This window comes from Triplophysa rosa, linkage group LG1 (genome assembly GCF_024868665.1).
Source record: "Triplophysa rosa linkage group LG1, Trosa_1v2, whole genome shotgun sequence".
Lineage (NCBI taxonomy): Eukaryota > Metazoa > Chordata > Actinopteri > Cypriniformes > Nemacheilidae > Triplophysa > Triplophysa rosa.
This window is the reverse complement of record NC_079890.1, coordinates 5,744,275-5,760,701: the sequence shown is the minus strand read 5'-3', so window position 1 is coordinate 5,760,701 and position 16,427 is coordinate 5,744,275. Positions and strand designations below refer to the sequence as shown.

At 38.9% G+C, this 16,427-nt stretch overlaps 3 protein-coding genes across 5 annotated transcripts in view; 2 read left to right on the top strand and 1 right to left on the bottom strand.

The window, feature by feature from the left end:
- Positions 1-239: 239 nt before the first annotated feature.
- Positions 240-4,702, top strand: six7 (SIX homeobox 7). The gene is made up of 3 exons (XM_057348413.1): positions 240-944; positions 2,808-2,971; positions 3,266-4,702. Exons 1-3 carry the CDS (start codon positions 537-539, stop codon positions 3,468-3,470), a joined length of 777 nt encoding a protein of 258 aa, XP_057204396.1. The 5' UTR covers positions 240-536; the 3' UTR covers positions 3,471-4,702.
- Positions 4,703-4,840: 138 nt separating this feature from the next.
- On the top strand, positions 4,841-9,114 carry zgc:101810 (uncharacterized protein LOC493612 homolog). The gene is made up of 8 exons (XM_057348400.1): positions 4,841-5,013; positions 5,864-5,974; positions 6,053-6,341; positions 6,420-6,556; positions 6,747-6,896; positions 7,157-7,302; positions 7,729-7,861; positions 8,182-9,114. The coding sequence occupies exons 1-8, from the start codon at positions 4,966-4,968 to the stop codon at positions 8,350-8,352; spliced, it is 1,185 nt and encodes a 394-aa protein (XP_057204383.1). The 5' UTR covers positions 4,841-4,965; the 3' UTR covers positions 8,353-9,114.
- The window catches only part of rin1b (Ras and Rab interactor 1b), a 113,869-nt gene continuing 106,366 nt past the window's right edge, over positions 8,925-16,427 (bottom strand). The window contains exons 8-12 of one of the 3 annotated variants that reach the window (XM_057348369.1): positions 12,756-13,061; positions 12,458-12,589; positions 12,049-12,215; positions 11,287-11,600; positions 8,925-11,207 (exon numbers count right to left, since the gene is read on the bottom strand). In XM_057348369.1, coding sequence (XP_057204352.1) covers positions 11,180-11,207; positions 11,287-11,600; positions 12,049-12,215; positions 12,458-12,589; positions 12,756-13,061 — 947 coding nt within the window. In that variant the 3' untranslated portion in view covers positions 8,925-11,179. Of the gene's footprint in view, positions 11,601-12,048; positions 12,216-12,457; positions 12,590-12,755; positions 13,062-16,427 lie in introns of all 3 variants that reach the window. The other 2 variants (XM_057348377.1, XM_057348387.1) reach the window with 2 other exon arrangements.

Genomic DNA, 16,427 nt, shown 5'->3' with positions numbered 1-16,427 from the left:
TTAATTAACTTTAATTAACATCAACACAACTGACAGTTAATGTCTTCCTTAGTTTAGTCTAACAATCTGATCATCCAGTCACTAGGCTCCATGAAAAGCAACCCATCCCCCGCAGCAAAGTGGCAAATGACCGAGGTGTATAATCCCCCTCAAAACAAGCACAGAGATGCTAATTGAATCCCTCTATAAATAGAGTTGACTTCTGCTGCTCCTCCTTTACTAGAACTGCGCACCTGGAAGACTGAAGTATTCCCTGGGTTCACCCATATCCTACCGAGAAATAAGACTATTCGTGCTTTACATAACTGTTGGATCAGCACTTTGATTGATTTGATTTTCGGCTTTGTAACGCTTTGTTAAATTGAACCAGTTAGTGTGTGAAGTTGAACCACACAAAAGAGCTCTGCCTGGAGAGGCGCGGTAGTTAGACCACATTTGGAGACGATTGCGCGCAATGGTGATAGAATACGCGCAGCTTTACGCGCTGACCTAAACCTGTTTACCTGTCATTAGAACAAGAAGGCCTAACCCCAGCCATGTTTCCTTTACCGATGTTCACACCTGAGCAGGTCGCTCTTGTGTGTGAGAATCTGGAGGACACAGGAGATATCGAGCGCTTGGGGCGCTTCCTATGGTCGCTCCCCGCGGCAGTTCCCGGTTCGGCAGGTGAACTTCTTAACCGCCACGAGTCGGTGATGCGAGCCCGAGCACTCGTCGCTTTTCATGGAGGGAATTTTGAAGCTCTCTACCAGATCCTGCAGAGTCACCGTTTTACGCGCGAGTCCCACGCCAAACTGCAAGACCTGTGGCTGGACGCACACTACCGCGAGGCGGAGCGCCTTAGAGGAAGGCCACTCGGCCCGGTGGAGAAGTACCGCATCCGTAAGAAGTTTCCTCTTCCCCGAACCATCTGGGATGGCGAGCAGAAGACGCATTGCTTTAAGGTGAGAAAAGTAGCTATACAGAAGCACAAATCCAAACTTTAAAGCAACACATGGCAGATTGGAATTCAATAATAAGTAATCTAATTGATCGAATTTAATATTTGTCTTATTTATCTGAGGGAATCTTATTTTTTAACCAACCAGCTTCGTGAAATGCACATTGGCACCCTTTTTGAGCAGTCTTAATTGCACTTTTGGGCTTTGAAGTAAAAACATTGGAAAGAAATGTAAGCAGGCAGAAGTTAAATTTGTGTAGAAAAGTAATTTAAAGCATAAGCCTCAAAAGATATAAGATAATGAGAAAAGTATATCCACTTTTATTTAATTTAATGTAAAGGAAATAGAGAAATCTGCTTGATTGGCTGCTTGCCTCATTCATTTTCAGGGTCAGTCTAAATAGAAACAGGTAATGACACCAATGTATTTAAACTATCATAGTGCAAAAACAAATAACGACTTAATTACACCGCATTCCTGATGCAACAATGCAAACGCTGCAATAAGCTTTTTCAACTATGATAGCATGCAGAGTGCTATCAATGCATTCTGCTGGTGGTTCATTGTATGTCGTGCACGAGCTATCACACCACATTGAGACAGCTCTCTTAGACTGTGTTCCTTAAGCTTCTTGAGCCGACGACCACCTGTGGTATTTAAACCCAGATGACTTTCTACCTTTTCAGATTTACTATGTTCCAGACACCGGTCGTCAGATTAAAGCTCTTGGAACAATTCCTCGAATCTGCAGTTGTAGTTTTTTTTTCTAATGAGAATTGCAGTGGATGAAGGGGCTATGAAGCCCTAGATGTGGTCTAAGTGAAATAAAAACTTAGTTTTGAGGCAGTGTCAAATGAAGCTCTGTTATTCTGTCTCATGAGGACAAACTCATGTACAGCTGCAATAAAAGCATTTAAACTATACTTCATTGATAAAGAGGTCTATTTTATGTTTAATCTAATCCTGCTATTTGAATTAGTTGAAAATACTAATTTTGTCATTATGTTCGCTACAATATGTTAGGCTATCATTTAGAGTAGCCTATGCTGAACTGTTAAATAGTGATATTTGAATAACCTTAATATAGCTGGAGTACAGCACGGAAACACGGAAGTTTCGGATCGGGACTCGAATCGACAGATAGGCTATTCAAAATAAAATGACTCGGATCGGGGGACAAAAAAGGGGGATCGGGACATCCCTACGACCAGACTCATCTGACCCTGAGCCCTAGTATGCCTATTATAAAAACGTTCGATTTTTGGGTATACTGCATAAAAACTTTTATTAATAACATTGCATTTGTTTATGAAGATTTTTGGGAGTTACTAAACAAGGCCTTTGATTACATAAATTATTCTAATATTTAGAACATTTGAAAGAATGAATGCATGTTGTCCAGAACCTTTCTGGAGCGAAACCCCATGGCCTCAGATATTTATCAATAGAGAAATATTATCATTATATTATATTATCATTTATATGCTTCTCTCTATCTATAAATATTGTGATCTAAAGAGGGATATAATAATACTGTGACTCCGCCCCAGATAACTGATTATTTTTAATGTGGCTTAATAAGATACGGTGCTATTATCCCTCTTGAGAGGATGGAGTCTGGATCTTTTTAAAGCACTCTTCCAACAGTAAACCTACTGTATATAGTGTTAACCGGTTTACTTTAACAAGATCCTGAATTTGGTTTGGCGAAGGATAAACCCTAGGTCATTTAAAAAATGTGTTTGAAAGTCTTCTAAACCTGCTGGAAAGTTTTGCCTCAAATAAGACAAATTGGCAAAAAAAAATGAAGCCTAATCTTGACGGTTTTAGATTAAGAAACCATGTTTTCTATTGTGCGTTTTCCAGGAAAGAACCCGCAGTCTCCTGAGGGAATGGTATCTGCAGGATCCCTATCCAAACCCATCCAGAAAACGGCATCTGGCTCAGGCTACAGGCCTCACGCCCACTCAGGTGGGCAACTGGTTCAAAAACAGAAGGCAGCGGGACAGAGCAGCATCTGCTAAAAACAGGTACACAAACGAACATTGTACAACGAATGCTAACAATGAACTTTATGTGCTACATGTAAATAATGACTTTCTGCACAGCAAGACAGTAAATGCAGTGACTGACAGTCTGGCTTTTGAGTTTTTTCATTCATGCATTTGCCATTTTTCATCCAAATCTAACAACACTGGTCTATCAACTGATACTTATTAAAATAATGTTTACAGCTGTTTTTAAAAATGACAGAGATATTTATGAAAGTGGACTTTTACATTCTTAAGCAAAAGAGTCAAATGTATCTCTGTTTGCCTCCCCAGACTGCAGCAGGACTCCTCCCTCCTTCCCTCAGGTAGCTCTCCAGAATGTTCCTCCTCAGAGCACAACTCCCACCTCCAGGGTTCCTCTCCACATCATCCGGGCAGCCCAGACAACAGCGACTGCAGCTCGGGTACAGGGCCGAGGGGCACCGGGGCCTCCACGCCAGACATATCAGTGAGCAGCGACAGCGAGTTTGAGTCCTGAAGAACATTTTAACCATCCTCCAAATTAGCAAAACCAACGAAAAGACAAAGAATTTATAGACACTGTCTAAAGAATTTTTAAGGCGCCTGGAGATGAGAACATGGAGGAGAGTGAACTGCTACACAGTTACAGAATGTGAAAGCTTTAACAGTAGATGCACTTAAAGGATTGGCCGGCCACACGAGTGAGCAAGGAGGATTTTTCCTTTGATTTTCTGAAAGAGAAATATTCTGATTTGTCAAAACAGGTAGATTAGGTTCTGGCCATTCTGAGGGAGAGGTATAGAGAGTTTTATCAGAAGTAAATGCTTTTTTAATGCTTTATGGTTTGTTTGTTCCCTACCAAAGCAGGACTGGAATTTTAGGGCTGAAGACTGAACTGTGCACTTGAAATTGAACAGGCTTCCAAAGGACCTCTTGAAAAGCATGTGCCAAATAAATATTTTCAGGTTTATTGGCTTTCTCGTTTAAAAAAACAATTCATGATTTTTGAAAAACAATGCTCAGGTGGCACAGAAATGACATATTTCACATGAGGACATCTCTTGATGGAGGGAGCTGTATTCCAGCTCTAGGCCTTTATAGCACTATAGACATCATATTAAGTTGGTTCATATGCACATAATTATAATGAAAAACTTGCATGTTATGGAAAATGGAAGAAACTCCTTGCTGTACGATTTTGTGTGAACTGGGGTCTATTGACTGTTTTTAAAGAAGAATGTTGACAACATACATGAACTGACAATTTAGAGGTGTTATGGGATAGTAAATCGATGCTGCTTTAACTTGCAACACTGCAGGACACCATCTTCGATTTATCCTATGCAAAGATTTCTTTACATACCAGCAAATCGAGTTTATGTGCCTATACACTTTGAGAATGATGTCAAACTGTTAAATGACTGTCTATCATTTGTTTTCATGCCCATACTCACTGAAGTTGTGGGAAAAGCGGAATTGTTTTGTTTAATTGGTCTGTTGTTTGCCATTTTAAAATAAATACAATTATTTTTGAAGCAAACAAGGTATTTTGACTAACTTAAATTGCAAGAAAATTGAGAAATTATTAAATACGCTTAACATTTTTTTTGTAATGATTGTAAGACTTTTCTTAAAAAATGATATTTGACTGGTGCTTGATGTTTCTTTGTCTAGCACATTTTTAAAGCCGAAATGAAAAGAAATGGTCACTATTTAAACCATGCGTAATTTTCTCTCACTGAGAAAACCCTATACGAAGTGATGCCTATATAAGGAGGATGGTATTTTGTCTTTTTGTTTAACCTCGAGCTGTGGCTACACAAGCACATAGGCGGAGTTCCTCTGTAGGTAAACCTGCCCCTTTCACTTCTGACTTTACCAAAATACTGCCGTTGCGACGGATGTGAATATGTCCGAAACTGAATGCGTTCACATATGAGTTGGCCATTATAAGGCTTTCTTTTTTGACGAAACTGCGGTTGGTCACCTGCGTCTCACCGGAAAAAAACATCATGGACAGTGGGGGAAGAAAAGTGGTCGTTTGTGACAATGGCACTGGGGTAAGACATTTCAGTGTTTCTATAAAGATTTAAGACATGCCGTGTATTTCAACATTTAATGTTTATACCATATATATGCAATAAAATTGCAAAGTTCAATATTTTGCACTGTTATGTCATATAATATTAAAAACCTACAATTTTACTATTAATGTAAATGTTCAATTCTACTACTTTGTACTAGAGCTATATAACGGTCACTATACGACTATTTAACATCTTCGTATATATAGTTTACACAACTTTTAAAGATTTTGACACGTAAGCTAAAAAAACCACTCATCTTCGAAAAAATATTTATTTACAGCACTTTAAAGTTCACTGCATGACTGCTAGGTGCACTTCATGCATGGGCGTGTTAAATTGCTTGAATGTGTTTGAACATGTTTTAAGAGGAACGCCGAAAAAGCCATGCACACATCACCTTAAAAGGTCGTAGGGAAAAAGATAAATGGTTATTGGCTACAAATAAGGAAGTTCTTGATACACTTAATTGAAGCTCAAACAGTCCAAAATGACACTAAATAGCATAGAAACAGCGGTGGAAGTCTCTGCACAATACAACTAAAACAATATAATAAGTGCTTTTGTTTCATTCTGTCAAAACATTTAAAAAAACATTCTTTTATTTTAAAGATGTATATTAATATATAATAATTATCTGTACATAATGTAATATGAAGTATGCATGCTTGTCTGTAGCCTACATAAAATATAATATCATGCATGCTAATCTGCCCTATTAATACTCACATTATAAAGTGTAATTATTTATGTTAACATTAAATCCATGAAGTGTGAGCAGATTCTTTTAAGACCTCTAATTAGACGTCTACCAAATTGTTTGCAGTTTGTCAAGTGTGGTTTTGCGGGGTCCAATTTTCCCGACCACATCTTCCCAGCCCTAGTGGGTCGACCCATCCTTCGGTCAGATGCAAAAGTTGGAAATAAAGAGATCAAGGTGAGTTCAATGTGTAATACAAAACACTTTTTTTACTTTTCGCTTTACTACTTTTTCCTTCTTCCATCTCACTATAAGGATCTGATGGTCGGGGATGAAGCGAGTGAATGCCGCTCCATGTTAGAGATCTCGTATCCCATGGAGAACGGGATAGTCCGCTGCTGGGAAGACATGCTGCACCTGTGGGACCACACCTTCGGCCCGCAGCGGCTTAACATCGACCCTCCTGACTGTAAGGTGCTGCTGACAGAACCACCTATGAACCCACTGAAGAACCGCCAGAAGATTGCCGAGGTCATGTTTGAGACCTACAAGTTCCATGGTGTCTATATGGCTATTCAGGCAGTGCTGACTCTGTATGCTCAGGGTAACATCTGTAAATGATGCTTTTAGCAATAGACTGGTGTAAAAATATTATTTGACCTGTGCTATCTCCCTGTGGCAGGTTTGTTAACGGGTCTGGTGATTGATTCGGGTGATGGTGTGACTCATATTTGTCCCGTGTATGAGGGCTTCTCTCTCCCACACCTTACTCGCCGTTTAGACATCGCAGGACGTGACATCACACGTTATCTTATCAAGGTATCTCATCAAGGTTCCATATTAATGAGAACTGCCTAATGTTGAGAAAAGCAGTTTGATATTGTCTACAGCTAAACTCAGTTTGGAGACAAGCCGAATTCAACTGAATTTATTTAAATCTGGAGGAGGATCAATTTCATGAGTGATGAGGTTATGAAATTCATTTTTCCCAAAACATTTCTTTATCTAGCTGTTGCTTCTGAGGGGCTACGCTTTCAACCACACGGCGGACTTTGAGACCGTGCGGATGATGAAGGAGACGTTGTGCTTTGTAGGCTACAACATCGATCAAGAACAGAAACTAGCCAATGAGACCACAGTCCTGGTGGAGTCATACACAGTAATGCACTTTAAAGAGACAGTCTAAAAGTACACTTACGGTTGGTGGAAATAAAAATAGCATTCGCATAAATCAATTAAAGAACGCCATGTTTTCAAAAATGTTTTGTGTTGGAATATAATTGAAGAACAATTCAGGGTGCAAAAGAGCTCCTCTTAGTTACATTTTTAAATCTTACTGACACTTATAAAGAGATATTTAAATGATGACGTGAAGAGATTTGCAATTATATCAAATAGAAGATTTCTTTGTGTTACCAGTTACCAGATGGGCGGATGATAAAGGTCGGAGGTGAAAGGTTTGGAGCACCAGAGGCCCTTTTTCAGCCTCATCTCATTAACGTGGAGGGTGTCGGTGTGGCTGAACTTCTATTTAACACCATACAAGCAGCAGATATTGACATAAGGTCAGAATAATTGAGAGCTGTCATTGTCAAGTTGATGTTTAATGCTTAATTCTGCAGGGTGTTCTGCTTCCTGTTGAGCAAAATTCTATAGAAAAGTTGTTCTTCGGCAGAAATTATATGTATTATAGAAATTAGATTTTATTTAACAACCTATAGACATAAAATACTGTAAAATTAAATACAACATAAGCATCTGTGGCATATCAAAGAAATGAAACCCTCTAATTCCCGACTAAAATGAATATGCATCGTACTAGTAAAGTGTTCGTTTTAAATTTGGGGTTTTTAAATTTGTGGGCAACACGCATTAGTCGTGTTTGCACAAACTTGGCCTAAACACTTGTACAACCACCTTAAAATGTAGTATACTTGGCCCATTACTGTAACACGGGGTTATAAGCATCATGTCTTTCTGTCCATTTGAAGGGCGGACCTTTACAAACACATTGTTCTGTCTGGAGGCACCACCATGTACCCGGGACTTCCATCCCGTTTGGAGCGTGAGATCAAGCAGCTTTACCTAGAGAGGGTTCTGAAGGGGGACACAGAGAAACTCTCTGTAAGCTTAATGCTAATATACCACTTTACACCTTCACCACTTAACATTAACATAAACAGAAATATTGTATTAAAACCCTATGTGGAACCAGGCCACCTAGAAAACAACAACACTGTTGATTCAGTACGTGCTGTGGGTGAGGAATTGAAAGCATCATTGGTCTCCTTTCAGTTCTCCAGATAAAATGCAACACCGGTAAAAGGATGCTTAGGCAAACTCTGACAATATGCATTCTTTAAGGCAGACAAGTTAACTGAGGTTACATTCCTTAGTAAATATCTAAAACATACCAATTACTTTTAATGTTATTTCTTCTGCAGAAATTTAAAATGCGCATTGAAGACCCTCCACAGCGTAAACACATGGTGTTCATGGGTGGTGCTGTGCTGGCCAACATCATGAAAGATAAGGAGAGTTTCTGGGTGTCACGCGCAGAGTATGAGGAGAAGGGCCTGAAAGTGCTGGACAAACTGGGAGTTGCATTACGATGAGGGAATCGGCAGGAATCTTTCCATATGCATGTCCCATTCATGTTTAGTATTAATACATAGTAATTTTAATTACAACCCCTAAAATGGACCTTTGGACAGTTTTAGATCATTCATATAATTTTAAGACATAATCCAGCCCGTATATGAACTTTTTATTTTCTAAGGGTTTAACAGGGGTTTGCTACTCTTGGGCGCATTACATTCTCATAAAGTTGGCAAAAACACTGACATACACATATCCTAGTTAACTGTGCCATTCCACACACTATTGTACAAATTGAAATTATTAAAGACTTTACATTTTAGATTTTAAAAGATTTTAGTTTAGTGTTTTATTAACTAGTCCTATTGGCAAAACAGCAAAATGAAACGGAACAGATTAATTAGAGAAATTTAATGATTTAATGCGAAAAAAGTTAAATAACATTTTATAACACTTTTGAACATATTCAAGTGATTAATTTGAGGATATTAAGTAAAAAACGAATTTTCTTATGTACTTACGTAGGGAAAAAGCATTTGTTACATTGTACTTATTGTGCGTTGTTCTAGGGTTAAGGGTTAGCGATAAGTTGTAGATACTTTAAATGTAAGTACAATGTAACAGCACATGTTCACAATAGGTACATTGTATGCAACACATTTTATCTTATGCAAGTACATATTAGTTAAACACACCTAAACTCCATTTAAACTGCATTAAATTCATGTAATGAATTTCGGTAATGAATGATGACTAAAAATATAATCAAAAATTCTCACTGCATCTGTACAATACTGTCATTTCTCTTTTTTATGCAAAATACAATTTACTCCTATAAAACACAAAACCATTCAAATATTTCCAAACTACATTAGAAATGATTACTCACTTGCTGCCATCTAGTGGACTACAAGCACACATCATTTACTTTGATTATCAAACTGTTACCAATGTTCACACACCAGTGAGAGTGTTAAACACAAATATTAGCAGTCAGCATTAACATTGGAGTTTAATATTGTATGTTAGTGAACAACAGTACAGCACCATTCTTTAAGCAGTCAACGTTCATAAAAGCAGAGTATGCATGATGTTATATGAAGCGCACTGTTCATTCATGCATTACAATGAACCGCATCACAAACAAATGCATGCAGAGGTCAAGAGTTAACAGATCTAACAATGAAAGCGCCAATATTAAAAATCATTTCTAAATCAGAAACCATTACAGAAAGCATTACATTCATAGTTCTAGAATATATTGTAAAAGAAAATGTTACAATGTCACATTCAAGGTAAAATAAGAAAACTAACATTTGATGGAACAGTCATGTGGTAGGTCTTTCTCAGAAAATAGTGATATTTGTGTCTTTATGGCTTAATGACAATCACAGGTAAAGAAACTTTTAATGTATATTTTGTTTAACGTCAAGTTAATTTAAACATTAAGTTAAAATATAATCAATTCACTGTGCATTTTTACTTAAAAACATTTACCTTAAGGATTTTGTCATTAACATTCCTTTTAAAATAATGGATTAATAATTTTTACATCATATTTTTGACTGTATTTTTAAAAATGATCATTTTAATCAAAAATATTATCCTTAAATCTTGAAATAGTTTCAGCCTTTTTATGGCTGATTTTGTTTATGTTTTTTCTAATTCAGTATCTACATTTTAAAATGATATCATTTTACTGAACTGTTTAGGAACACATTTCCCCATTTTCTAAAAATGACCCTGGCTCAGAACTATAATCTATAATTAGAATCTGTCTTTAAAAAAATCATTTTCATACTTTGTGGCCATTGAAAGCAGAAAACCTCCACTGTTGTTCCATTTCTGAACTTTACTTGCTCAACAGCATTGGAATTATCTTCACGATGGCATTTTAAGTCAAGCTCTGCGTGTTTATCTGCTCACCAAGGTGAAATTTGTATATTGCGACACAATATAGCATTTATTATGTGTTCTTCTGAGTCTATTTACATGGAATATTCACATAATTATAAAGTTAATCACTACATCCCTCTTTATAGAATAAACAAAAATAAAGAAATAAATTAATAAACTACTCAGATTATTCTGGAATGTAAAAATCCAAGTCAATGTTCAGCTCATCTACTAAAGTTCAAGTAATACTTTAGTAGCCACGAATTGTAAGAATGAGGGAAAGGTTGATAAAAAATTGTGGAAATATTTTAGAATTTTAAATTCTGGCTCTACAAAATTTTATTGTGACACATTTTGGAGCAAGAAGCATTTGTGTTCACATATTTATGTACTGTATAGTATATGTTATGGACCGGAAATGAACATTCTTGCATTATTTACTCTATAATGTAGTTCCAAAAAATTGCTGTAGTTTCCCATGGAAGATAACAAAAGACACTGTTAAGAATCATTTCACAGCTATCAATGACAGTTTTTAAAAAACAGGCTGTCAAGCATAGTGAATCAGTGCAATTTGGTGTCTTGCCTTTTTTAGAGCTTGACAACCCTTAGGCAGTATAAATGTTATTATATGGTAAGAACATATCCATTTTTAATGTACTTTTTGTGTCCCAAGCAAAAATAAAAGCACACACTTTTGTAACAACGTGTGTCTATTCCCTTAATGTTACTATAAAACACAACATACTCAGTCCATCACACATACAACATGTCAGATGCGTACATACATACATTTGGTATTGTTTTTGGCAATAAACACTTCTGACAAGCCAATCAATAAGCAACAATTGAAACTCAGATTACTGGACTTTCCACAGCAAGTCTCTTTAGCAGATATTGCTTTTTGCATTGTTACCATCTCACCCTTGGATCACCTGTAAGTTTGATTCATTTACACTGCTGTTGTACTTCCTGCCTACACAAACCACACACACATAAAAAATAATTATATAACATCCATAATCCCCATAGCATAAAACATCAGAATTCCTTACTCCTCACACACCGACTCCCCCAGATCCACAGCACCCCCTCTGGTCAGTCTGCGCATCTTGCTGAAGTCGTGATCGGAGCGGAGATAGGACAGAGAAACCCCCTCATGCATGCCCAGTTCATGAGGCTGAAAATTGGCAGGTAGAGTGCGCATTTCCCCTTCATTCCTCCAGAACAGACAGTAGTGCTGGGGCTCCTTCACACCAAAGAGCCCTGCGCAAATTTGGGCTAAAGCGTCTACATTTTCCCCCGCCTTCCAGAGAAGTGTTCGCATTGCACTACGACTGTCGTCCTGAAATAACACACGTACGAACCTCTACACTCACACAAGAGGCCAAGAAAAACACAACATGTTTAAATGTGTGACACAGGAAGTACACACTTTTAAAAACTACACATGATTATAAAGAAAATGAATGTTTTGAATTTTTCATCAAACTCTAATAATGTTCTTCGCCTCTGAAATGACTTTTCTGCTGATGTAACCAAGGCCGTGTGGGTAATGTAATAACTTCATAGCCTAACATGTTTCACCCCCTCTCAATCTAACCCAAACTAAACGTGTTATAAGAAACCTGTATGTTTTTTTCTTTTCTGTTTTAATGGAAGACGAGATAATCAACAGAATGTCCGAGCTTCCTTTTCATACAACTAAAGTACAACAGAAAGTGACTTAAATTCAAATCATTGGTTATTTTTGGGTGAGTGTTTTTTTTACTGATAATCAAACAGCCTGTTGTAAAGAAAAATATTAGATAAAAAACCTGTTTCTGCTGATTGTCTTTCTGGGTTTTGGCCTCTTGGCCCCGCCTCCTGCTCCACTCACGCAAGCTTTCTTGAGTCTCACTGGTTAGACTACAGGTGGGCGTGGTCCCAGGCTTGCTCTGGATCAGGTACAGGCTGGCATACACACTTGTCAAATAATATCCACCTATGACAAATAAATGACAACAAGAACATTATACATTATTATAAATATAAACACATTCTGAGTGTTATATTTGTCAACACAAAAAAAAGTATAATCCGTTTACATCCACAATTTTTATAATAATTTTGCTGCCTACGTCTGGAACAGCCTTTACAACAGAAACATGCTTTTAAGGTCTAAAATGTTTCCTAGGTAGGCACAGCCTGTTCTTTTTGGTTTTTAGATGTTGTTTTTTCTCGTACCTTCTCCTGTCAGCCATGATGCATCAAGCAACTCCATCATGTACTCCGTCTCCAGCAGTAGTTGTGGGATGTTAGATTGCACTAGGACATAGGCCAATGCCGGAAGGAAGTCCTCTGACCCCACTGGCTGATCTGCAAAAAAAAGTTATACTTGAAACTTATCATAGAAAATTAAAGCTGCACGACCAGTGAGACATTTCTCAAAATGTCTTCTTTTGTGTTCCGCAGAAGAAAAGTCAAACAGATTTGAAATGACAAAAGGGTAAATAAATGACCTCATTTTTATTTTAGTACTCACCAGGTTGGGTCCCCATGGCTTTGTACACACTCTTGCACACCTGCAGCAAAAGCAACACCTTATCAATAGGCGAATGGCTTCGTTGCATTAGTGTGAGCTTTGTCTTTGCTCGGTCTATGCCTCGAATATCCAGGACCCCCACTCGTACACCCAAACGCTCTAGCGCCCCCTCCTGGCAGGCCAACATGCTGTCTGTGATCCTCTGTAAGGAGCCGTCCAGAGTGTGCAGAGAGACGAGCGTCTGGTGCAGCTGAACCTTCAACGGCTTTAACACACAGCCAAACAGAGCTTTCTCCAGAGCCAGATCTGTAGGTCAAATGCCATAAAGACAGAGGATACATATGTTACAGTGTGGGTTTATTTGTGCAATTATTGAGGGACACACATATCAATGCTGTATCGATGCTGTCCTTCGGAAGCCTTGTATCTCCATATTTAGAGATTTATTTTTTGCCATAAATCATTATTATAAGTGACTCTTTATTCTTGTCACTGGGTTTTGCAAATATCTAACCAATAAAGAGTATTAAAAAGTGCTTGTCAACTTTGACAACACAGTATTTAAAGAAGCAATGTGGAGTTGCAACCAACAGCTCACTCCACCCCCTCCCATTCGAAGCACTACGGTGGCCGGACAGAACCAAGATGTCGTTGCGTTTTCGCTTTGCCAAAGGAGATAACATATTTATGAAATACATTTTTCAGTCGTTGTTTCAGTGTCCCTGTTATTTGATGTTTTTCATGGATTGCTTTTGTTCCTTGTTGCTTTATTCTTTTATTACTTTGTACTTTGTTTTTTGTTTAATTAAATCATATACTGCACATGGATCAGGTTCCCTGCTTCGTTTCTCATTGTAACAGAACTGAAACAACGACTGAAAAATGACAAATGAAACACTAGGGATATATATACACATGGGATAACAAGCGGGCAAACAAGGAACAACTGACAATAATTAACACTGAACTAATAATCAAAGAAACTACAAAATGACACGAGGAAACAGGAACTCAGGAAAACAAACTAAAAGTCAAAACTACCAGGGAAAACACAGACGGGATCGTGACACATATCGCTTCATTTTGTAATGTCTTTAAACATGTCTGAATACATAGTTATGTATATTATATTGCATTTCTGTCAATAGATTCTCCAAAAAACTAGGACTGAACCTTTAATCATTTTAAAAGTAAAAACCGGCAAATTTAGACATCCAAGGTTTTGGAAGGACAGTGACGATATGTTAAACATTCAATAAAGTGAATAGGGAAAAGGGGGGAAACAGGCAAACCATCAGCAACCAAACCACATTTATGTAAATAAAGAAATGTCATATAGATCAGCGGTTCTCAATCCTGGTCCTCGCGGACCCCCGCTCTGCATATTTTGTGTTTCTCTCTTGTTTAACACACCTGATTTAAATCGCCAGCTCGTTAGAAGAGAGCTCAATGAATGAATCGTTCCGATTGACGTGCTCCCTGACCAGTGTTCATTGCTCTCTACTCACTGCACACAGGAAATCGGCTGAAGTTAATTTAAGAACACGAACACAGCGTCCTCACACAGACAAAACCTACTACGGAAGTTTGAAGGGTTATTTAACCGTAATCTTGAGATTTGCGTAGTCACGCTTAGTGCCCTTTGGATGGAACATATACGCCCATTTCGAACTGGAATTATGGCAGAATATCTAGTGATTTTTACTTCGCAGGGCTCTTACGGGCATATTGAACAAACCTCTGAAGCGGTAGGAGAAGCATACAACATATGCAGAACGGGGGTCCGCGAGGACCAGGATTGAGAACCGCTGATATAGATCCCAGGTCAAACATGGAGTGCCACAGGGACCAGTTTCAGGCCCTATCTTTTTCTCATTGTACAAGCTTCCTCTAGGACTGATACCCCCCCCAGAAACATACCAAGAGCTCAAAGGCCCCCGTTTTTTTGTCTGTAGTAAAATATGGTTTAATTCAAAATAGAACTTTTGCACAAGATGATTGATATTTCCAGTTTGAAAGGGTTTCGTGTCAATTATCTGCACTAATATATAATTTGCAAATGATATTCTGGTAAAATGGTGAGATTAAGACAATTATAACAAATATTTTTGATAGATACTATATAGATACTATTTACATTGTACTACATACTATTTACATTTGTGTAACAAAAGCTCATAATCATTAATCTATTGCAATACATGTTATAATTAAAGTTTTAATGGAATATTTTACCATTTTGATGGTAAAAGCTCACCGGGGACACAGTCCACAGCTTGAAAAGTACTGCACTAAGAGGTAAAACTAGGAAAATTTAAGTCCGTTTTTCTGCTATGCTGATAATACCTAGCTTTACATAACCTCAGAACCTGGTGGTTTCTAAGCTAAGAGACTGTGTTAATAAAATAAAAATGGATGGCTACTAATTTCAGACTAATTTCCTAAAAGGAGATACTGATTATTGAAACGCATAGCTGTTAAAATAAAAAGGCATATGCAATATTTCTTTAGATGGTTCATGGTTGTTTCTTTTGAGATTGATGAAGAGTAATTTGAGTTCCCTTTCTGTCGGTCTCTCGACGTTGTGTCGAACCGACAGATGGGGTTCGTCCCTGAGAACCAATCGCTTCCGACTTCTTAGAAAAGGCTAATGAAAATTGGCGAATGAAATTTGCATGCCAGACTCCGCCCCCGGATATCCGGGAATAAAAGGGAGATGGCGTGCCTCATTCATTCACCTTTTGTTCGCTTTCTCGATGCACCCATCTCGCAAGGGGGGGCTGTTTGGTGATAATGTCGAGTTCAACAGTTAGGGAGCAGACAGAGGATATCAAGTATGTCCTCCCCAGCCGCGACTTGACCGCCCTCTGGCCGCCGAGATCCCGTGCACCGTCTGCTTCCCAGCAGCCCTGGTCCTCTTCGAGACATCGAAGAGGAGACCACCACCCCGTCAGCAGCCGCGGCGAAAGCCAAAGCGGCCCTAATGGGAAGACCCCAGGGAGATCGAGAATACCTTCGGGCCCGACCCCAGCCATTCCATTGCTGGTGGTCGATCCGGGACGGTTCCTGCCCCATCCCAACAGCCCATTCTAAAATTTTTCTCCCTCTCTGGGCTTTTATCACAGCCGCTCTCACGCTCTACACGACGGTGTTCGGCAACTCGACGTTGCGTCATGGCGAGACCCAATGTCGAGGATAATCAGCAGCCTAAGCACTCTCAATCGACGGTGCGTTGTGCCACATCATCGTCTGGGTATTATCACAGCCGCTCTCACCCTCTACACGATGGTGTTCGGCAACTCGACGTTGCAGCAAGACCCAATGTCGAGGATAATCATCAGACATCATCGCCAGGCAGGTAAAACTGCAGAGCCGATCTCCTCTCCGGGGGTCCCCCCCACGGCGAGGGATCCGCACTGCCAGCCATCGAACCACCCCCGGGAGGTCGATGAAGCAGAACGTACCCCTAGCCTCCCTGTCTGTCCCTGGGAGCCTGACAAGAGCTTCCCAAACCGTCACGGTGACTACGGGATACGGTCCGTCTCGGCTACGCGATGAACAGGCACCTACTCAAGCTGCCATTCAGGATGCTCACGCAGAAGTGCATCCTGGCATCAATCAGATGTCAAGATGGATTCATGGCAATCGACCTGAAGGACGCTTACTCTCATG

Bases quoted from the DNA above. Each gene is read 5' to 3' on its own strand.
- zgc:101810 (XM_057348400.1), top strand. From the start codon at position 4,966: ATGGACAGTGGGGGAAGAAAAGTGGTCGTTTGTGACAATGGCACTGGG. The intron at 6,897-7,156 runs GTAATGCACTTT...TTGTGTTACCAG, and splicing joins TCCTGGTGGAGTCATACACA to TTACCAGATGGGCGGATGAT. The intron at 7,303-7,728 runs GTCAGAATAATT...GTCCATTTGAAG, and splicing joins GCAGCAGATATTGACATAAG to GGCGGACCTTTACAAACACA.
- six7 (XM_057348413.1), top strand. From the start codon at position 537: ATGTTTCCTTTACCGATGTTCACACCTGAGCAGGTCGCTCTTGTGTGT. The intron at 945-2,807 runs GTGAGAAAAGTA...TGCGTTTTCCAG, and splicing joins AGAAGACGCATTGCTTTAAG to GAAAGAACCCGCAGTCTCCT. The intron at 2,972-3,265 runs GTACACAAACGA...TTGCCTCCCCAG, and splicing joins GCAGCATCTGCTAAAAACAG to ACTGCAGCAGGACTCCTCCC.